The sequence below is a fragment of the Octopus sinensis genome, linkage group LG6 (genome assembly GCF_006345805.1).
Source record: "Octopus sinensis linkage group LG6, ASM634580v1, whole genome shotgun sequence".
In the NCBI taxonomy this organism is placed as follows: domain Eukaryota; kingdom Metazoa; phylum Mollusca; class Cephalopoda; order Octopoda; family Octopodidae; genus Octopus; species Octopus sinensis.
The window spans coordinates 3,068,579-3,092,484 of record NC_043002.1 but is presented as its reverse complement, the minus strand read 5'-3'; the positions used below and the strand labels follow the sequence as shown (position 1 = coordinate 3,092,484).

Genomic DNA, 23,906 nt, shown 5'->3' with positions numbered 1-23,906 from the left:
ATTGCACGAGCTCTGAATGCTAAAGAGTCGAGTGTATGATATTAGGCTAATCTTGGAATAAAATCATCAAGGAGGTTATATCATATGGAAATATGTTAATGACAGACGAAATGAAGGTAATTAATTTAGTAAAATGTTAAATATTGAGAATTATATTAATTATACAGGAATTATGTACAATATTTACATTTGACAGATATTTGTCCTCATCTTGTTTGTTGTTAGCACAACGTTTCAGCTGATATACCCTCCAGCCTTCATCAGGTGTCTTGGGGAAATTTTGAACCTGGGTTCTCATTCCTAAGGTATTTTTTGATATTAGTATTATTCAGGTCACTGCCTGGAATCGAACTCAGAATGTTGGGGTTAGTAGCCCGCGCTCTTAACCACTATGCCATGTGCCTGTGGGCAATTTTCCTATCTTTCCTTAATACCAATTCCCATATGCTTTTCATATATTATCACTATTTGATCATCAATTCATCTGATAAAAACTACCAGAAGCACAGAAACATCAATTGTAAATATGGATCATCTAATGAGAAATCAGCACTTAGTTTAATATTTTAGATTTCCCTGCTTCAATAAATCGTTTGAGACTGACCACAGCTGATGCAAGTGAATCAATAAAATAAACAAAACAAAATGAAAAAAATTCTAAAAACTATAAAAAAAAATATGAAACCTCAAAATAATTTCATAAACTTCTGGAAAAAAAAATCATTCACTTATTAATGAGTTCCATCATAGCATGACTGTCATCCATTCAACATAAAGGATTATATATTTTAAGGGTTCAAGTTCTGCCAGAGTAAAAACACTGTCCCTTGGTCTTTTTTCAGTAATTGAGACAAACGATTGGTTTAGTGCCAGCAAATGATCACAATTATCGCAGGGAACTAAATATTAATTTCATAAAAGGAATTTTGATGAAGTAAGAAATAATAGTTGAATGAACGATTAGGAATATTCCTGGAGATAAAAGCAAAATCTATTTTGGAAGAATTTGAAATTAGAAACGAAGAAACTAAAACAAGTAAATTATTTAGAATGGTGGTTCTCCACCGTTTTAACATCTGAGCCAAATCCAAAACTGGGATTATTTTAGGGAGTCACAGACCAAAAAGACAAGAAAAATTTATTATATTTATAGTGGGGAGGGAAAGACCATTAGGGGCCACCACTGTAGGTAAACGCAACTGAGAACTGCTAATTTAGAGTCTAAAACTCTACTGTCGAGTTCCATCCACACCAAATAAACAGGGTGCAGCCTCCCGATTGTCATCATCTGTACGAGGCATGTGATGGACAGTTTATAGATATTAAATCTGGTGTGTCTTGATTATTTTCAAAACCATTGCACACATTTATTTGAAGAGAGCAAACTGGTTCCAACAAAACCAAAATGATTGGCTTAGTTATATGTAAGCAAATATTCTTTTCTACTCTAGGTACAAGGCCCGAAATTTTGGGGGAGAGGGCCAGTTGATTAGATCAACCTCAGTATGCAACTGGTTCTTAATTTATCGACGCCGAAAGGATGAACGGCAAAGTCGACCTCGGCGGAATTTGAACTCAGAACATAAAGACAGATGAAATACCTATTTCTTTACTACCCACAAGGGGCTAAACACAGAAGGGACAAACAAGGACAGACAAATGGATTAAGTCGATTATATCGACCCCAGTGCATAACTGGTACCTATTTAACTGACCCCGAAAGGATGAAAGGCAAAGTCGACCTTGGCGGAATTTTAACTCAGAACATAAAAACAGATGAAATACCGCTAAGCATTTCGCCTGGCATGCCAACATTTCTGTCTAAGATAAAAAAAAAATCCTATGAGAGCCAATCTCAGAATCAGAGAATGAGATTCTGTTGTTCAGTGATGTTGTCACTGAATTTTGATCTTGGTTAGTTTGGCCATTTCCACTAATAAATACCTTCACACACTAGTCTTTAATGCCATGGTTCTTTTCCATATCTTCATAGCTTTCTCTTTGATCTCACTAACCACAAATATATACTCTTTACTCTTTTACTTGTTTCAGTCATTTGACTGCGGCCATGCTGGAGCACCGCCTTTAGTTGAGCAAATCGACCCCGGGACTTATTCTTTGTAAGCCCAGTACTTATTCTATCGGTCTCTTTTGCCGAACCGCTAAGTGACGGGGACATAAACACACCAGCATCGGTTGTCAAGCAATGCTAGGGGGACAAACACAGACACACACACATACATACATATATATATATATACATATATACGACAGGCTTCTTTCAGTTTCGTCTACCAAATCCACTCACAAGGCATTGGTTGGCCCGGGGCTATAGCAGAAGACACTTGCCCAAGATGCCATGCAGTGGGACTGAACCCAGAACCATGTGGCTGGTTAGCAAGCTACTTACCACACAGACACTTCTGCGCCTATATATTGTTTTATTTTTTTTTCCTGATCAAAACAGAAAAGGCATTTTGCTGTGCCTAATCCCTATTATTCTTTCCACCCATCTTAAATACAATCCTTGTACATGATGGTGACAGAGTCTCTAAAGTCATACAAACTGCTCCATGCAACAACAACAACAACATTCCTGAAATCCCATGGTTAAAAAAATGTGCCCACACATACCAGAGAATATTAACAATTCAAATGTGATGGCCCCAAAACACAGATAACACAATGAAATTTTGCCGTATAAGGATGTAGGAAAGATATCTTATCTAGGAATGTCTAATGTGCTGCAGCTGATCTTTTGACTTACAAGAAATCTGTGCAAATGGAACAACTCACCACCAATAGAAACTAATTTAATAATGTTCATTAAAATAAACAACACTGAATAGAATGCCTATCTCACATGCCTAATTTCTTTACTACTCACAAGGGGCTAAATGGATTAAATCGATTACATCAACCCCAGTGCATAACTGGTACTTAATTTATTGACATCGAAAGGATGAAAGGCAAATTCGACCTTGGCGGAATTTGAACTCAGAATGTAACAGCAGATGAAATATGACTGCATTTTGCCCAGTGTGCTAACGTTTCTGCCAGCTTGCCACCTTAAGTTTCTTTCCAACAAATGGAAGACAAACAAGGGCCATCTTATTCCCTTCTATTTACTATTCAACAGATGGTGCAATATCCTGTTTCTGTCAATAAATGGAATTCTATAAGTGGACACTCGCCCACCACTTGGTCAGCTTTAAAAATAGAACAACAACTGCTTCTCAACTTTCCCACCAAAACTTATTTTCAATACCTTATCTACATAAAAAGCACCCAGTGCATTCTGTAGTGGCTGGCATTTGGAAGGTCATCCAGCAGTAGAAACCATGTTAAAACAGACAATTGAAGCCTGGTACAGCTCTCTAGCTTGCCAGGTCCTATTGAACTGTCCAACCCATGCCAGCATGGAAAATGGACGTTAATTGATGATTACGAAAGATTGGAATAAATTCTTTTAAAGAGAAAGAGAGACTGAGGAGTTGGATGAGGATCGGAGATTTCTTCTTGGAGTTTACAGTTTGAGGATGATGGAAAGGAGGTGCAGTGATGGAAGCCCTTCTCACAATGACTATGCTGTCTTATCAAAATGAAAACCGACAACTGGCATCCGTGCTAGCAGGGTGCAAAGACAACCATACTAGTGTGATCGTTGACAAAGCGGCTAACCGGCTTCCGTGCCAGTGGCACATAAAAGGGCACCATTCAAGTGTGATCGTTACCAGAGTCGCCTTACTGGCACTTGTGCCCATGCTAGTAGAGTGCCAAGAGCACCACCTGAGCATGATCGTTGCCAGAGCGGCTAACTGGCTTCCGTGCTGGTGGCATGTAAAAGGGCACCATTCGAGCGTGATCGTTACCAGCGTCGCCTTACTAGCACCTGTGCTGTGGCATGTGTAAAGAGATTCAAGCGAGGTTGTTGCCAGTGCCGCCTGACTGGCCCTCGTGCTGGTGGCACGTAAAAAGTACCCACTACACTCTCGGAGTGGTTGGCGTTAGGAAGGGCATCTAGCTGTAGAAACTCTGCCAGATCAAGATTGGAGCCTGGTGCAGCCATCTGGTTCACCAGCCCTCAGTCAAAATCGTCCAACCCATGCTAGCATGGAAAGCGGACGTTAAACGACGATGATGATACTACATTATTCAATGTTCTCTTTTTGTTTTAAAGATAGTGAAGTGAAAGCTGAAAGTTTTGGTTGCTATTTTTAGCAGGTAAAGTGACTTTATAGCAGCTCTCTCACTGGAGTTTGAAGACTTTCAGATTGTGTAAAAAAAATGACAGGAGTTGAGATGTAGAGAATGGGAATTTGTGAGCTGTGTCAGAGGATGGAGTGGAAAAAGCCTCCATATTTGTGGCCACCACCGCTTACATGCATACCAAGTGGGAAAGTACCTCAAATCAACAAAACCAGCCCCAGTCTTTACAGTACCCCATTACTGTTAATGCACTCTAGGACAGCCCTTCTCTTTGCCAAACTCGTAAAGGAAATATGCTAAAGTGTGCCCTAATTCCAAGACTGGTCAACTTTCTCACAGCACCTTCATCAACACTTTGAATGACCCCCTGCTTCCCCACAACCCTTAATACTCAGCACAATGACTTTCTACTAGAGGACCCTTATTCTTGAATTAACTTATTGAAAACAGTGCTGGTGCACCTGAAATCTGAAAACCATTCAATCATTCCTGGCACACAAATCTGGCAAAAGGAACTGCCCATGGCTTCGAGTGAGATTGCATCATTTTGGTGTTTGCCAATGCAATGCAGTCTGATTCGTAGAACCAACTCTTGGGCTCCACAAAGTTTGCTTTTGTCTCCAACAACAGCAAAGGCAACATGTAAAATAAATTTTGTCCTATCAATCAATCATCTATTGTCTGTCCCCTCCTACCATGCCTACTTCTATGTAGATTAACCTACTTTCTGCAATCAAGTGTCTTCCAAGGGGCTCATGCTGCCCCCAAGCATCCTTCTGGCAGCCCTTGATGATCCTCACTCTGAAAATTTTTCATTAACTGATTTGTGTTGTACTTTCTTTTGGTGAAGCCTCATAAAAGGATCCAGGTTTTGGCTCCTGCCCAGATATCAAAATAGTCGAGAATCACTGATTTAGACACTGCATTCCAAGTCTCAATCACTTGACCCCATCAACAGACCAGAAAATGGTCTCAAAGGGTCATGCAAACCTAATCTCCAACAATACACAAATACAAAATGAAGACACATTTAGAAAACACTATCAACATTCCACTCAAAGACGAATAATCCACAACCAGAACTCTTAAGGTTTCTATAAATGCTAATTCTCACAACCAGTGAGGCTGTCCTCTGGTTCAACAAAAGAAAGACTGGTCCTCCTCTTCAGGGTCAAAATATTACCCTCCTCTCCCAAATTACTAAACCCTTGCAAAGCTCCTTTGAGATCCACAATGGAGACATTTTCTGCTAAAGAAATCTTTCACATTGGAGAGTGAGCTTTGGTTGTTGGAATTAAGTTTCTCAAGGGCACTTCCTGTTTCTAGATGAGTTTCTCACGGGATGGACAATGGCCTCTCATATCCTCAGCATCGTTTCAGCTTCATTTTTTTCATGTTTGCAGGAGTTGGACAGAATTCTCTATGGCTGGATATCCTTCTTGTTATGAACCCTTACCTGTTTTCAAGCAAGATGTTTCCCCAAGGCCAGACATTTTCATGGGAGGTTTTGCAAATGAACAACACTGCCCGTATGAGAGTGATACTTGTTTACAACTCCCACATAATTTCAGGAAAAGGTGATACACACACATACAAATTCTGACTACCAAAACAAGTTGACCTACGTGCCACACACTAGGATAGAACCCAAAACCCAGTGGTTGGGAAGCCAACTTCTTATCTACATATCCATGTCTATGCCAAGGATTTCAAAATTGATCACATGTCTGCTATTCAGATACGTTTGATTTTCTGCAATGAAGAAGAATATTTTTGGTGAGGTTAAGACCGATGAACATAGTAAAAAGCATTTCAACACAAAGGCACCTGCTCAAAAACGGGTCATGACCAATTCTTCAAGAATGATAATTTGTCAACATTCTTCAGAATTGTAGAGTTTGGAAAAGGTAAAGAAATGTTTACTTTCTATTTTCACTAGAATTTACCATTCCAATGACATCAGACATGAGCTAGAATTCATTGAATATCTTTGTGGTATGCTGCTTGGATAACAATGACAAATCACAATACCAGTTTTATATTGGGATCCCTGGTTATGAAAGATTTCAAAGAGTTGAAATTATTATTGCAGACTTATTACCTTAAACAAGACAAATTAATAAGGGTATCAAGAAAAAAACAAAAAAATCCCACCTTGCAATATTTGTTCCAGGTTAATTAAATACCAGTGAAATACTGGGGTCGATGGCACTGACTCCCCACCCCATAAATCCCTAGCCTTGTGTATCTTTAACCCTTCAGCATCCATATTACTATGTCAAATGTAATGCTAATTCATTCAGTCTGTAATGATGCGTTTACTGTTAAGAATGACATTGCAGGGTAGGTGTGAGAGGCCAGATGTGGCCAGTCTAAACATAAAACAAGCAGAATATTTAAACCAGATACGGCCGGTTTAAATGCCAAAGAGTTGAAAACCTTTATTGTGTGTCTATACTGAATTATTTTAGCAAATGTGACCCGTTATTACTTCAGGACTGGTGTTGGGTACTTAACAAGATTAGGTTAGTTGTTAAGGGTTATTGTAATGCTGTTGTTAGTGAACTGTTAAAGAGATATACTGAATTCCCTGTATTAGGTGAGGGTTTGTGTATTTTGGGGGAAGGACTGCTTCTAGTAGTGCAGGTGAGCTGTTTGTAATAGTTACTATCAGACCTTGTAGGTTCCCATTTTTTCCAAGGTTAAGTCACTTCACGACTTGCTTAAAATGATTTCTTTTATATGAATGCCAAGAACCTCTGCTTCGATCCTTGAACCAGCAACAATGCTTCCAGTATTTACGAGATACCACTCTATGGAAGTCACATCACGTTCCAGTTGGGTGTGAATGGTGAAATATCGTTAGAGGAGTCCCCTACAGATGAAAGCATCGAATAACAGAAGTGCTAGGCATCTCCTCTCATGGCTCACCCATCGAAAATTACTTCCTCAAACGGAAGTACTCCATAACTCAAGAGGTTCTACTTTCACGTTTTACAACGTTCAAATAGCAAACAACTGACATTAGTTAACGGAGTTTGGAGGGCAACACGATGTACCGGAAACCAGAGGTGATGGCCATAACTGGATTGTCATTGATCGTGGTCGTTTGCTGCTGAACAAACGACGTCCACGTGACAGTTATATATCAACAGTAGCAATGATATTTGTAAATATATTCATTCGATAATTATAATTTTTAGCAGAAGTACATTAACAGGACGAGAGGTGGGTGGGGGGGGGTGTCACAGTTGATGACAATTGGTGAAGATCGATAAAACCGATTCGGAAGAAGTCGATCTGCCGTTTGGGGTCGAACCCCTAGAAAAAGGGTACAAAAAGGTAACGAAGAGATTTATTCTTTAGATTATGTCGAAGTGTTCACACAGAATCTTTAAGAAGGTATTTTCAGTTGAGTGAAGCAAATGTGAAGAGGAAAATAAGTCAATAAGGATTTCAGTGCAGGAATTTTTAAGACGTGGGTGGCAAAGCGAAGAAGACAGCCTTTTTGGTAATTTTTCCAAATAAACAAAATTAAAGAAACACAAATCATTCGACAAAAACAGTTCCAAAAATATTAATTTGGAATTGTTTAGGATTTAATGACAGCAGAAATATTTAGCATATGGGAATTATGTAAGAGGTATTTTATGAAGTTAGTCGAGTGGCTTTTAATTGTGGAATAAAAAAAGGAAACGTCAAAGAAAAAGGAATTAATTTAATGAAAGAATATTTTTTGGTTAAAAGAAAAAAAAAGCAATAAAAGCGGAATTGGTTTAAAATAGGAAAAGTCTCATCTAATAAATTGGAGCCATGGAATATTTGAAGCAGCATTGACTTATTAATGAATATATGTTAAAAGAATAAAGAAATCTTGTTTAATTGAAATTATTTTGAGGAAAGATTTTTGGTTTTTCGTATTTTGTTTACAATAAATTTACGACGTGGTTTATTGGTAAAGGACTTTGATGGGGTGAAACGAAGAGGAATAGGGATTGACAAACCTGATAGGAGGCCCCAGAGGGCAATATTCCAGTTGTGGAATTTAATTCCGAAGACAAAGACGACGGATAATCCTACCAGAATCCCGAGAAGAGAGAAGAAGATCCTCAGCTTCATCACGACGCCTGACACTGACGCCATTGTTGCGCGACGACGAGATCTTCCTGTCGGCCCAAGTCTCGTTCTGGTCGCGTCCAGTCTCGCGAGATCTCATTCATCTTATTTCTATGGCGGCTACAAGTGCTATGAATATGGAAGTCGAACGAGGTAAATATCCTTCTCGCCAAATCCTTCTCTCTCGCTCTTTCTCCAAGCCCCGGCCCGGCATCATTACACTCTAGATTTTTTTATTCTACCACCCAAACCTTGTTAATTCATTCACCGGTGACATCTGCCACTTGTTTCCCCCTTTTTATTGACCGACGACGACGATGGCGGCGGCGGAGGGAAGTGCTTGTAATTGTTCAAAATTGGTGGCGGCTGAGGCGGCACCACCACCTTCACCTCTTCCACCTCCACCAACGACGACGATTTATGCAAATTTCCCCAAGATCTGCTTCTCTTGGGTTCCTACCTCGTCCATTATACGCCACCAACGAATATCAGCAGCGGCGGCGGCGGAGGCGAACGTGTGTATTACAGAATCACGTTAGCGGCTTCCTTAATCCATTGTTAGCTTCTTCTTCCTCTCTGTTCCCCTCAACATTTTCCTTTATATATATCAGTCTATAATACTAATAACCCGTGTTAGTTATTGAAATTATTTCCCCAACTAAACCCCTACCTTCATAAGAAAAAAAAAAAGGGAGCAATGCGGGATCTACACATCTCCAAAATGAAGGATCTCTCTTTAGGTAGGTAATTGCAAAAGACCTTAATTTCTTAAATCTTATCCTCTTCTCCTTAATTAATCTTCTCTCATTCCGCTTAAACTCTCCTCCACAAACCTTTAACATTCTCAGTAGTTTCTTCTCTTTTTTATATTATTTCGCTTACTTTTTTGATTTAAAAATTTATTAAATTTACCATTTTTTCTTTTCTAAATCTATTTTTCTTCTTCAAAACATTTTATTTTACTGTTTCACTTTTCTCTGCTTTTATGTAACCAGTTTTTAAAATTGCCAAAAATGGTGTTTGCGATCTTGTCTCTATTGTTCTTTATATCGTTTTCCTTTTATTTAAACTCTCTGTATTGCTTTGACTTTTGTATATTTGAAATTATCCGACAAAACCGGTATAAAAACCTGAATATTAAATATCTTTTATCTCAATTGCCGACTCGTGTCTATTTAAACCCGGCTAACCTATATTTTATCACTTTTAATGCCTTTTCAATAATGATTACGCCGTTTCTAATTTTAATTTCTCTTAATCTCCACCGTCAAACCCAGTAAATTGCGTATATGAAAGCATCTTATTAATTTCTTTTGTTATTCTAGTTTTCTCCATCACCTTTCTTCTCTGCATCAATATTTCTTTATTGTTTAATTCGTAAGACATCTTGCTCCTTCCACACGCACTCCCTTAATTTTATTTTTCTGCCTTGTCTAATCAATAAAGACGCAAAAATATAAACGTGTGTGTGTGTGTGCGTTATATATATATATATATATGTAACACACATATATATATATACGATCAATACCGAAATTGCATATTTCTAAATAGAAAAAAAGCAGAAGAAGAAACCCGTTCTATCTCAGACAAGTTTTTCCCCCCCTCCGTCGAGCCATGTGCTGTTTTAGCTAATGTTTAGTGTTCGTCTACTCAACATCTCCCCGTTTTACTCTGACCTTCACTCTTCATAACTATTTAATATATTCAAAATTTACTTTCGATATTTTAAAGAAAATAATAACAACTTCAATCAAATCTTGATCGCCCTTAATTTTGTAATAGAAATGAAATGGCGGGGAAGGTTTTACAAATCAATAGTTTCTTTCATCTCCAGTTGTTTCTACGTTCACTTCCATATCTTCTCATTTGTCATAAAAACTCCTCTCTTCCCGCTGTCTGCTGAGAAAAAAAAAAAAAAGACCCCCCCCCTCCTTTCAAACTGATAATTTTGTTCTTGTATTTCTTTCACGTTTCTAAGAATTACTTCATGTTTAACTAGAAATTGTTTTCAATAGTTTGTCGTGAAATATTGCCGCCTAAAACCTGCCAACATTATTACTTTTTCTGATGTTGCTCTTAAAAAATTAGTGATGGTATAAAAATCCTAGTTCTTATAGATTAAACATCGTCTTAGTTTAAAACAACATAAGTTATATAATTATTCAGTTTCCATTGCATGGTGTAATATTTGAAATTTAAACTGATGTCTATAAAATCTCTTAATTTATATTTCGATTTGGTTGACATTGATGTCTGGAATATCAACCTTCTAAAATGTTTTCAACAAAGCAAAAATGCATATATTATTATTATGGTTAAATGAAATTAAATCTTAATCGCAAATCTAATTAGTTATTATTCACAATTTCTTTAAAACGCAATCATTGTTCATACCGTAGACTGGGGTTGAACCTAAATGTTTTTGTCATCACAAAAAAAAAAAAACCCCGCACAAAACTAAAATCTTGCTTCTGTTGTTGGCACCTGATGGTAGAATATACAGTTTATGTGGCCGCTAGAACTATTAGAAACAGGAGTCAGACCTTCCTTAAACTAAAGTCTTACTAAGGGAAGATTGCACGATGCAGTAAAAAATGGACAGGGTTGATATCCCATTGATCGATTAGGGCTGATTTGCGGCAGTAAAAGCGAAATCCTAGATAGGTATATTTTTAAAAGGGCCTTTAAACAATGCAGGTGAGAAATTAGGCAAAATATATGATACCAAGAAATAAAAACTGACAAGATATTGTATCACTTTACATAGGTTTAATAATTCTATTATATTTCGGGAAAGCTTCCCTTTATCAAATATAACATGGAAAATAACCCAAAGAAAAAGTGTTATTATGGGTAGGTCATTCTGGTGTGTTATGAGCAATTTTATTTGCCTTTCTCTATTGTATCTGGAGCTCTTGATTGATTTCTATCACTTGAGATGGAGCAAATCAATTGCTGAGAATTGTGGCCTTAAAGGCAGTGGATTTTTCGGTTTAGAGAGATGTTATTCACCTTTCTTACAATGAATCTTTCAGACTTTTGGCCATCGTATGGCACTTGAGGGCAAGTGGCAGATGCCAGTTTTCACTTCTTATTTGAAAGTGCAATGAGAAAGTTTCTGTATGGTTATTTGGCTTGCTAGAAATAGTGACTAAATAAATGTCCCTTTCATCAGCAATATAAAACAGGATGGTCACAGTTTGAATATTATTGAGTGTCAGTTTACTCAGTGAGGGTTGAAATGGATCTACCAAGTTCATTATTAACAGTAGGAATGACATTTACATCAAACAAAATGAATGTAACAAGATTGGCATGGAAACAAATAGGTAACATCGTAAGATATTCTGAACAATTTTTTTTTACGTATGTTTTGTTTTGCTAGATTCTTGATGTGAAATCATGTGTTGTATTTGGGGAGGGTCATTTTGCCAATAAACACACACTTTAGTGGATCTTCACTTTACCTTTATTACCTCCACCTTAAGGTGGAGATGTTGTTTCTACCCATGTTTGTTTGTCCATGGACAAGATATCTCAAGAACTGCCGAATGGATTTGGATGAAACTTTCAGGGATGTTTGGCCTCGTGACTGGCACAAACTGATTAGATTTTGAGATCAGTCTGGTACCGGACAAGGATTCTGGATTATTTGTTATATTTACTTTACATGAAGTATAGCGGTTGGTTTCATTTTTAGTATTCTTGTTTGTAAGAGCAGTCGAGTTTCAGGTATTCTCATTTTAAAAATCATCTTTGGCTAATTGTTGACAGGACGTTGGTGTTGCCTTGGCAGGGGTTTGCGCTCTCTGAGTGCTCTTGCTATTATTATTAGTGATTGCTTATTTGTCATTGCTTTCCTCATACATCCTATTCTTTAATGACTGTTTTCCTGTGTGATGAAAGAACTCTGACAATAAACTCATCATCATCGTTTAACGTCCGTTTTCGATGCTAGCATGGGTTGGACAGTTTGACCGGAGTCTGGAAAGCCAGGAGGCTGCTCCAGTCTGATCTGGCAGTGTTTCTACAGCTGGATGCCCTTCCTAACGCCAACCACTCCGAGAGTGTAGTGGGTGCTTTTTACGTGCTACTGGCACAGGTGCCAGGCGAGGTTGGTAACGGCCACGATCGGTTGATGCTTTTTACGTGCCAGCAGCACGGAAGCCAGTCAAGGCAGCGCTGGCATCGGCCACATTCGGATGGTGTTTTTTACGTGCCACCGGCACAGGGATCACAACTACAATTTCCAATTGATTTTTGATGTCGGTGTACTTGACTCAATGGATCTCCTCAAGCACAGGGTCGAAATGGTGTTTCTTTACTTGCCACCTCCACAGGAAGTCCAGTGGCACTGGCATTGGCTGGGTGCCAGTCATAGGATTTGGTTTGGCACTGGCAACAATAATGATAAAGCTAAAGTGAAGATCAAGTGAATAGTGTGTGTGTATGTTAATTGGTAAAATGACTGTCTCCATTGTCAACAGTTTATTGTTTTAGAACCATATTTAGAAGTACCAAGTAGATTGAGACACAGAAAAAAGCAACAGGCCTCCCTATTGCACTCGGCCCAACAACCAATTTAGTTGTACAATGTACTTTTTTTGTTGCCATATTTCTGTGGAAATAAACATTGTGTCAGTTTATGATGAATTTAGTAAAATAATTTTCATTATTAAGCTGGTGTTTGGAACGTAAATTAGCATAAAATAGCATAAATTAGCATAAACGTAAATTAGCATAAAATGTTGATGGAAGGTTTTAATTAATCCTTCAGCATTTAAACTGACCAGATTCAGGCCAAATTGTCTATTTATATTCAAGTTGGTCAGGTTCAGCTTCTCACACCTTTCCAATAGACAATTTATCATCATTGACATCTGGAAACCATCAAGTAATGCATGATTAGTTCAAAACAATGAGTGTTGTTACATTTGGCAAATCAATGTGAATGCTAAAGAGTTCAGATACTTTTAGAATGGAGTTTGTATCACAGAACCAGGAGGGTTGGTTTCTGGCAGGTTGATATTGAAAGGGGTTGAAGTTGTAACAGGGATCGGGAAAGTGAGGCCTGTTTCGTCTGTGTCACATTGCTATTTGTTACACCTCCTGATACTCATTAAAGTCTTTTATAGCAATTGGCTGGGCACTCGGTTGGTTACAATGACAAGCCTTGTTGATCCAATCAACGGAACAGCCTCCTGCTCGTGAAATTAATATGCAAGTGACTGAGTGCTCCACAGACGTGCTTATCCTCAAAGCAGTCCTTAGGGAGATTCAACATCACACATTGAATGCAAGAAGGTTGATCCCATTGAATTACAGGTACCAGCTGAGTGGACTGGAGCAATGTGAAATAAGGGACACAATGTGCTGCTGGAAATCAAATTAACAACCTTACGATCAAGGGCCAAATACACTAATAAGCCATGTGCCTTCATTTGTTAACGAATTAATATAATTACCATTTTTGAGAAAAAATACTTAACCTGTTTTTTTTTTTTTTTGTCTTTATGAACCCTCCCCCCCGTATTCTTTGATTTGCCTTGGTTGAATCTCCTCTTTCTTGATTTCTTTAAAACATTTCCTAACAAACAAAGGAATATTGTTTTCTATTTATTTTAAAACATGGACTCACCTCACCACCACCGGCTTCTTTCATTCCGACATTTCCATGATTATAGATTTTTGTTTAAAAATATTTCTTTAGCAGTTGCACTCTTTGACTGGAGTTTTATTTCGTGCATGACTAAACTTGGTTTTATGAAGCAATTCTCTCCTGGTGCTTGGTTTTAAAAAACTGCAGTTAACTTTTAATATTAAAACTTTAATTTGTTTTCTGAAAACTGTTGGCTATAAATATATTGCCTTAAGTGGGTGTGTTTAGTGGAGTTTAATGCAAAAATATGTAAATGTCATAGAAAACTTAGTAGTATAATAAAAGCCATTGTGCTGTAAATTCTGGCTCTTTTGCCTGTTGATATTATAACTAATATTGTATGCATATATATATATATGTGAAAATAATTAATCTAATTTTTATGTATGATAAATTAAGACTACAGATTGTGGAAGGCGTCTGAAAAATTGACATTTATCGACTTTAACTGATAATGTCATTGGTATAGAGCGTTGGTAATAAATAAAATGTGAAAGTCTGGCAATGATGTAGCTTTCTAAACAGAAATGAAAACAACACTAAAATATAGACACAAAATCTGGAGTTGGAACTGTGTCTTGGAATGGTGTTCCTTCATCCCTTGTGTGTGGTTCCAAATATTGACTTTTGCTGGGTTTTCAGATTTTCGGAAATTTGCAAAAATGTAATAGAAGTAAACAGAGAAATAACTTAATTTTAATAAATTCTGTGCTTACAAGCGATTGAGCATATTCCTTGATGGAATTCATAAATGGAACAACTGTATCACGTTCCAAGTGAAAAAAAAAACCCCAACTACTTGTATTTGGATGTTGTTTTAGAAGTATAGTTTCCGTATATATCTGGTTTCTCTGACCTCAAAAAGTTAGGAAATTAATTTGTGGCTTGGTTGATTCAAGAAACAGCTTTACCAAGTATGGAGGAGGAACAACTTTCTGCCATCATGGGCAGTAGTGGTAGGTGCTGTAACAGCACATCACTGCATCCACCATTTGTTGGTGATCCCCTATTCCTGGTGGAATGGTGTCTCTGCAATACTCAAGCAACAAACCCTCCAACCCACGGGTCTCTTTGATTTGTTGTGACTGGTGAGGGCTCTTATGGGGTCGGCGTGCAAATCCTATGTCAACCTCTTTTACGACAAGTAGAGGAAATGTTGGGTCTCTTCTTTGACATGCTGGTCCCTACACAGTGTTGGGGCAACATGAAGTGTAGTTTCTCAGCAGCACACCATGTTGCCTGGTCCGGGAATTGAACCCATGATCTGACCATCCTGAGTGGAACACCCAACCACTGGGCCATGGACCTTCACACGGTTAGTAACACAAGCAATATCAGCAAATATGATCTATGTACTATAATTATAATTTCGACTTTTATTAAATTTCTTGGTACTTACACAAAATAATGAAATATTAATTTTCAGAAGAAAACCAATTTATTCCCTTTAAATAAAATTATATGAATTGGATTCTCATTTGTATAACTCATCCCATAACTACTGTTATTTAATCCTTCTCCTCCCCCTCCCCTCTATGCTGCCTTCTCTTTGTGTGTAGCACTTCTTTACTCCTTGCCTGCCACTAAGCCTTATCTGCACTTCTTATGTCAACTCTCTCTGCATCTCTTGTTTTACTTTCTCTCCAAACAATGCAAAGTGTGACTGTTATTATTATTATTATTATTATTATTATTAGCATGCTGGATGAAATGCTTAGCAGTGTTTTGCCCGTTGTAAGTTTGAATTCTGCCGGGGTTGACTTTGCCTTTCATTCTTTGTGGGGAGGGATGATAAAATAGGTGCTGGTGTAACACTGGGATCAATGTAATCAACTAGTCCCCGTCCCTCCAAATTTCAGGCCTCCTGCATTTAGTAGAAAGGAGCTGGTGGAAGCATTAGCACACCAAGCAAAATGTTTGGTGTATTTTGTCCATTTTTATGTTCTGAGTTGAAATTCTGCTGAAGTCTATTTTGCCTTTCCTCCTTTCGGGGTTGATGATAAAATAAGTACCAGTTGAGTACTGGAGTTGATGTGATCAGTTAGTCCCCTCTCCCAAAATTGCCGGCCTTGTGCCAAAAATTGAAACCATTATTATAATGGTTTCAAATTTAATAGAGATTCCAACAAGAGATATTTTTTATTGGCTCAGTTCTTGGAAAGCCGTTTTGTCAATTGAATCAACTGAGAAATGAAAGACGGCATTAATCTGAGCTGGGTCTCGGTCTCGAGGGAGGAAGTGATTAGTCTAGGAATTCAACTGAATCTTAATTAGTTCAATACTTTTGATGGCTAATGATTCTCTGGTTGTTAAATAATCTGAGAATTACTAAGGTTCAAATCAGAGGTTCTCAACCCTTTTTTTGCCTGCCAACCCCTTTGATTCTTATTTTACTCTACTGGACCCTAATAAGCATTCAGTGTTTAAAAAGGGTCGCCTTATATTTTTATAGTTAAATGGAACCATACAGAAAAGGTTAGTGTGGCCCCTGCATGAGGATGAGAGTGCATATTTTTCTTGTGGGTGCCGGTGCCACATAAATGCCCCTGTGCCAGTGGCACGTAGAATGCACCCAGTGCACACTCTGTAAAGTGGTTGGCATTAGGAAGGGCATCCAGCTGCAGAAAGAAACCCTGCCAAAACATGGAGCCTGGGCAGCTCTCCAACTGGCCACCTCCTGCCAAACTGTCCAATCAATGCCAGCGTGGAAAGCAGATGTTAAATGACGGTGATTAGGAATTGTATAAAAAGAAATTCTTTAATATTTTGTCTATTGTAGCAGTAAAACCAATTTAATGCTCATAAATTTTAACAGCGGAATTTTATGTTGACCAATGGTTTGGATAATGACCAGGTCAGACAGTAAAAGCTGTATAGCTTTTGTTTGTTTGTCTTTTTTTTTTGTAATGGTTGGTTTTCCATGCTTCCATGGGTTGGATGAATATATTATGGAAGCATTGTGGTTACAGCTGGATGCTCTTCCTGTTGCTACCCATTGCTTATTCTTCGAGTGTGAGGTCAGTTACTCCACACAGCTTAAAACTAACTGACCACCTCCTGCCGTTGCACTTTCATATAAGCAATTGCTGATGTAAACAAATGCATGGTTCCATGCACACGTATATCTATCATCATCATCATCGTTTAGCGTCCGTTTTCCATGCTAGCATGGGTTGGACGGTTCTACTGGGGTCTGTGAAGCCAGAAGGCTTCATCAGGCCCAGTCAAATCTGGCAGTGTTTCTACGGCTGGATGCCTTTCCTAACGCCAACCACTCCATGAGTGTAGTGGGTGCTTTTTACGTGCCACCCGCACAGTTATATATGTGTGTCTGTGTGTGTAAATATATGTCTGTATGTAGTAGAGTAATAAAAAGTTCTTGGTACAGTGTTATATATATTTGAAAAAATGAGTAGAGATGGCTTTCTTCTGGTGGGGTGGGGGATAATTTTAATTTTAATCTTAATAAAGTTTACAAGTTAATTAGTCTGGTATGAGTTTTGAGCTTCAAGTAACCGTTTTCAGACTGGAAAATGTATTGTTTTTACTGGATGCTTAAATAGCAAAAGATTTTTTTTCTTACAAGTATAGGTAAGTATAGATTGGGCCAATCTTTTCTCCACTTGATATTGGCTGGTTGAAGAAGTGGTTTTCTTCTTGCTCTTCTGTCATAGTAACCAAGTTTGTGGAGAAACCTGGCAGCTGTTCTGGGACAGCCATCAACTTGTTCTGCTATGTCAGAGGTGTTGCAACGAGGATTATCCTTCACACTTAGCAAAGAGAAGGCTCCTGTTAGAGTGCCCTGGTTGACCTGGGCAAGGTGATGTGGACTCCTTCCCCTCTCTAGTGAATTGCACAATCACCCTATTAACTGTAGAAATCGGGATCCCAAGGTTTTCAGATTAGTTCACCTTCAGATTAACTCACAATACGGCGTCTTCGAAATTTGGACAGTTCCAAGGCTTCTTTTGTACATGACATAATTAAACAGTCACATATGTAACCTGGAACATAAAAGTGTCAATTAATAAAATCTATAAACCGTTACAAGTTAAAATATACATAAAACAAGGTTCTATGAGGTGTCTATTTACTTCTGTCATGTCTGTGTATATCTTGCTATATACAAACACTGTAGCCTTTTGTTTCCCTCTACCAAATCCACTCGATGCCATGGTTGGCTCAGGGCTGTAGTAAACACTTGTCCAAGATAGCACACAGTGTGGTTGACAAGTGGACTTCCCAACTACACAATCATGCATGAACATAATTTTATATTTTAGAGGTTCTATACTTCTCTATAAAGTCAATTTTTCAATTATTTTCGTGTGTGAGCTTTTTCAGTTCAGTGACACTTTTAATTTAGACATGGTTCGGTGGAAACTTATCCAAAGTGGTTTAAATTTTGACAGAGTTCACAATATTTTGGTGTAGAATTTCTTAATTTCCAGCTATTTTGAGAATGAATCGTTATTCCCACTGAAATTGAGGTTGTGGAATCAGTTGATATATCTTTATCGTGTGCTGCTTTTAAGAAGCTTGAAGCAGGGAATAACTTGGCAAAGTTTCCTGAAAAGTGCCTACAAACTAGATCTAATCTTTATCTTCAAAAGATATTCTATTTAATGATGTGTTTTTAAATGTTGCTTTCTATATTAGACGTTGTTTTTGGTTCACTTGACTTTGCCTGATTCTCCACAAAATTCTTGTGTTAGAAACGGTGGAATATAATCTTCTCTGATTCATACTCAAGAACATCACAGAGAGTTGCCATGATATATTGTTTCTTCCCTACATTAATTTCTCTCTCTCTCTCTGTATTGAAGTGAAAGGCCAAATGCAGTGAAATGGGGGTGGATGTTTTTCATTAGCTTTCCAAACCAAGGAGTATTATATGCATCTCTTATGACTAGAATAATACTAAACAAATTAGTGATCATACAGCAATTTGAGTTTAAAAGCATCTGAAATATTGTGTATGTTTGTAGATAGGGTGGTTGGGCAAAATATGACAATTTTCATAAAAGGAAAACGGAATAATATCCCATCCAAAAATAGAAGTATTTTTAAAACTCCAAAAATATTAACTAGAATATATGGCTGGGAGATAAATGTGCACTGAAAGTAGCCCCCTGTTTACCTTCCACCATGGCCTCAAGATGGCTCCGGAACCTGGTGCATGTGTTTCTCACTGTGTGCCTGGGAAGATCTTTGAACACCTCCTTGATCTTGACCACTGGCTAGTGGTTGGCATCTTTCTCAAATGTGACCCACACAGTAATCCATGGGATTGCAATCTAAGGAATTAGGGGATCAGAAATTGGGTCTGGTGAAGTTGTAGAAATTCTCCGACAACCACTTCTGACTCTTTGCACAGGTATGGCAAAGAGCCGATTCCTGCTGCCAGACAGACATATGACCTTCAAGCAGCAGACCTCTCCAGCAGCTGCCTGAATTGAGCCTAAAGCCCTTTTCAAAAATGTGGCAATGAATCCTGGCATATGGACAGTCAGAATGATTGCTGTGTCCCTTCCTGCTGGGCCATGGCTTCATAGTTTCTGCTGCAGCTGGTCATGTCATGTCTTATAGCGTTTAGTGTCCACAGAGCATTGAGCAGCAGTCATGGTATTGACATTTTGATACTTGGCAAGAATCATCGCAATGCAGGTAACGCTTTTCCAACATTTAGAGAAAGTTGGAAGCTGCACAACATCTATTAAAAAAAAAAGGATTCTGACATATCTGTTTGTTCCTCTTCATTCAACAAACGAGTGTTATTTACTATGATTACAAAACTCTGTTCATAAACCCACCAGTATGCAGAGACCCCAAATTTAAAATTCATCAGCAATTTTTTTCTTTTTCTTATTCCCTTACCTTTCACTGATGAAAGGAACAGTGCTATATCAAACGTGTGACAGGTCCAGTCTTGCTCAGAAACGATATCACTTAGCTACAAACAACATTGAAATATTGTTCTAATCATTTTCTCCAATTAAATCAGTGAGAAAATTGACAAGTGAAATCATTAATAATTAATGTTGAATTCTAACTCCTTGCTTGAGATATTAATTGCCATAATATGCGAAAATCAAAGGAAGACATAATCTGGAGAAATTTATTTGATAAAATGTTAAAACACGTGTATGTGTATATATGGGTGTGTATATATGTATTTAAATATATATATATATATATTTTGGAGTGTGGTTACATGACTTTCTGAAAGATAGGAGTCAGACAGTAGTGGCTAATGGAGCCACCTCTATGAACACACAAATAGTGAGCGGTGTTCCACAAGGCATTGTCTTGGGACCACTACTTTTTATAGTGGCTCTCTCAGATATGCCCTCAAGTGCCTGGATAGCCACCCGTGCAAGCTACACAAACGATACGAAAGTCTCGCAGAAAATACAGAACCCCAGCGATGTTGCACATCTGCAGCAGGATTTGGACTCAATCTACAGATGGGCTGGGGATAATAATATGCAGTTTAATGCTGGAAAATTCCAAGCCCTGTGCTACCAGCATCCAAAACTAAATATGAAACTTACAGGGTACACTGGTCCACAGGGAATTTCAATCCCAGAGCCTAAATCAGTGAGGGACCTGGTATTGACATGAGTGATGATACCTCTTTCCAAGTGCACATTACCAGGATGGCGACATAGTGCAGACGACTGGCTGGATGGATCCTGAGAACATTCGGAACCAGAGATAAGGAAACCATGATGGTCCTCTGGAGGACATTCATTCTCAGCCACCTGGATTACTGTTCACAGCTATGGCCACCTACCTGTGTAAAATTAACAGCGGACCTTGAAGCAATCCAGAGAAGATTCACAAAGAAGATTGTCTCTTTGCAACGGCTCAGCTACTGGGAAAGGTTGAAACAGCTAAGACTCTACTCCCTGGAGAGAAGACGGGAGAAGTATGCAGTAATATATGTCTGGAAGATCCTGGAAGTAATAGTGCCAAATTTTGGCATTGAAAGCTACACCAATGCCAAAACGGAACAACACTGCATAGTGTCAAAAATTCCAGCAACGCCATCGTGCTTCAGGACCATTTACTGAAACAGCCTGGGTTTCAAAGGCCCACAGCTTTTTAATATTCTCCCAAAGAACCTGAGGAACCTGCACAAAGTAGATGTAGGGTTTTTTAAATCAAAGCTGGACCTTTTCCTGTCGAGAGTCCCAGATGAACCTACCTCACGGCAAGAGGTGCAAATGAGGGCAGCTATATCAAACTCAATTCTTCACCAAGTGCCGCATATTGGAGGAGGCTCTCAGTAATAACAGTGCAGCACAAATGGCGGTGCATCAGCATGGCCGCAGCTCTGAGCTGAAACTACAGAAAAAAAGTTTATATATATATATATAATGTGTGCATCTATGTATATGTAACGTAGCCATTGCAGCCTATAGGGCTATTGGTGCCTAAAGAGCAACCATACCAAGCCTATTTGGTAAGGAGTGGTGGTGGCTCTTGTTGGACACCCTGCAGGACAAAAATCAAAACCTCGAAGGGCAAACAGCTGGGGATGGGAGATCCCCTAGTCTTTGTTTAGATGTCTTTCTACAAGGTAAACTGTGACTTGCAACTTTGTTTGCATCCAACAATGTAAACTAGTTCTTTATGAGCAAATGCATACATTGTTTAGGGAGTGGAGGTCAGAGTTGGCCCTATGCAAGGCCTTTCTTCACTTTAAAAAGCTTCAAGTGAAGCAGCCCTTGGTTTTTAGCTACCAGCATTGCCTTACTGGCACCTGTGCTGGTGGCATGTGTAAAAGATTTGAGCGAGGTCGTTGCCAGTACCGCCTGACTGGCACTTGTGTTGGTGGCACGTAAAAAGCACCCACTACACTCTTGGAGTGGTTGGCGTTAGGAAGGGCATCCAGCTGTAGAAACTATGCCAGATCAAGATTGAAGCCTGGTGCAGCCATCTGGTTTGCCAACCCTCAGTCATACGTCCAACCCATGCTAGCATGGAAAGTGGACGTTAAACGATGATGATGATGTAGCATACTATGGCTGGTTGTAACGGAGGAAAGCAAACCGCACTGACTGGAAAATTCCATGAAGAGGTGCTCATCATTCCCACATCTGTGCAAAAGTATGTGGGTCACTACCAGGACTGAGAAGCCACATCTGTGCCACTTAGGCTCAGGAAGACATTCGAGTAAAGGCATCAGTTGAAATTGTGTTACAGTCATAGTTGATGCATGCAGATGTATAGACTTGCACACTGCTTCCAGAAAATATCGTTTTGGGCTTGGGTTCCACTGAGCAACACCATGGGCTTCTATATAACCTCAGGTCAATCAGATCATTGTGAGTAGATTTGGTGAAGAGACAATGAATGGTGGATGGTCTACCTGATTGCTCTTTATCAATAAAGCTACAATCTCCAGCTCGGAACCTTGCGAACCACTTCCATACAGTTCTTTCAGATAAAGTAACATCTCCGTAAACTGTGCATATTTCTTTGGTTGCTTGTGACACATTTTTTCCTTTACGGAAAAAGAAAAGCATCAAGTGCCGAAAATGAACTTTCTTATCTTCCAATTTAAAGGGTTACAGAATTAACACAGGTTATAGGAACATAAACCTTTTTCCAAGAAGAGATAGCTTAAACTGTGCTCTAAATGGAAGTGTAGTCAAATCCTATTTTATGGACTCAATCATGTTCTAAAATAAGTCGAAAGGTAAGCTACTATAAATCGGCTCGAACTTTCCGGACAACCCAAAATATATATTCTGTTGTGTCTGGGGAGGGTCATTTTCTTTTTGTGCCTTATAATTTAACACACTCACTGGTAAAATTTCCTTATATTTATTTTCCTAAAATTTCCATTGCGTCTTGCAATCTTTTCAGTAGTCAAGGCTATTGAAGAAGTTGCAAGACGCAACGAAAATTTTAGGAAAATAAAAATAAGGAATAAGTGGAAATTTTACCGGTGAGTGTGTTTATATAGATTATGTATAATACACACGCACACACACTTATATAGAATGCTGTATTCACGTTCATCTTCGTGAGATTTACTGTGTTTCCCAGTTATTTATATCATTAATTTTTCTTTCTCTATTATTTCTGACATTTACATCAAAGCCTCATATCTTAATTACTATTTATAAAGGTTGGTAGAGCTCATCTGCTCAGCACACAATGAATGAAATTTATTCTTCTCCATAATTGCACCCTTTTCTGCTTTGTTTTATCCGAGGCCAGACCTATGAACACCCTCAGTTCCTGCTCCACGCTGCAGTCTTTTCTCTCTTAATGTTATTTTAAATTCAATATCGATGCTAAAATATTAAATTGTTTTACTAAGTCTGCTGTTGGTTGGGTTTTCCTTTCTAATTTATTCCTGCAGCTCCATTTACATGTAAGTAGTTTAAAGAACAATAATAAAAAGCTTAACCTGTAATTCTTTAATTACTACCTTCAGTGACTTCAGAGTCACCTGTTAATTAGTTTACTCTGATCTCAATGACTTCATTGACTTTTAAATCCAGCAATTTTATTCAAACCAATTCTATTCTTCTCATTTCTAATGCAAAAATCTCTATAAGAAAAAAATAAAGTAATCTTTGAGTAGCTGTGATTTTTTTTTTTTTTACAGTGTCTGCCCATAGCTTCTGTTTTCTTTCAATACTAAATCTAACTACCCCTGAGTTTGTTTAACCCTTTAACATTGAAACTAGCCAGATCAGGCCTCTCACACCTATCCTACAATGTCATTCTAGAAATATACAATCTCATCATTGAAATCTCCAAACTGAGATAATGCATGATTAATCCAAAGCAATGGGAATAAATAAGGATTACATTTGACCGAGTAGTCTGAATGCTAAAGGATTAATCTTTGTTTCAGAAAACAAACAAACAAACAAAGCAAAACATTCTGTTATCA

At 38.3% G+C, this 23,906-nt stretch overlaps 2 protein-coding genes across 6 annotated transcripts in view; one reads left to right on the top strand and one right to left on the bottom strand.

Annotated features, from left to right (window-relative positions):
* Positions 1–8,387, bottom strand: part of LOC115212740 (heme transporter hrg1-A-like) — a 43,611-nt gene extending 35,224 nt beyond the window's left edge. For both annotated transcript variants that reach the window (XR_004999537.1, XM_029781395.2), the window contains exon 1: positions 8,214–8,387. Coding sequence is in view for 1 of the 2 variants with exons in the window: in XM_029781395.2 (XP_029637255.1) it covers positions 8,214–8,352 (139 nt within the window). In the remaining variant the exon portion in view is untranslated. The remainder of the gene's footprint in view (positions 1–8,213) is intronic.
* LOC115212739 (double-stranded RNA-specific editase 1) overlaps positions 8,336–23,906 on the top strand; it is a 114,415-nt gene continuing 98,844 nt past the window's right edge. The window contains exon 1 of one of the 4 annotated variants that reach the window (XM_029781393.2): positions 8,336–8,478. In XM_029781393.2, the coding sequence (XP_029637253.1) occupies positions 8,439–8,478 (40 nt within the window). In that variant the 5' untranslated portion in view covers positions 8,336–8,438. Of the gene's footprint in view, positions 8,479–8,807; positions 9,066–23,906 lie in introns of those variants that run through there. The other 3 variants (XM_029781390.2, XM_029781389.2, XM_029781392.2) reach the window with 3 other exon arrangements.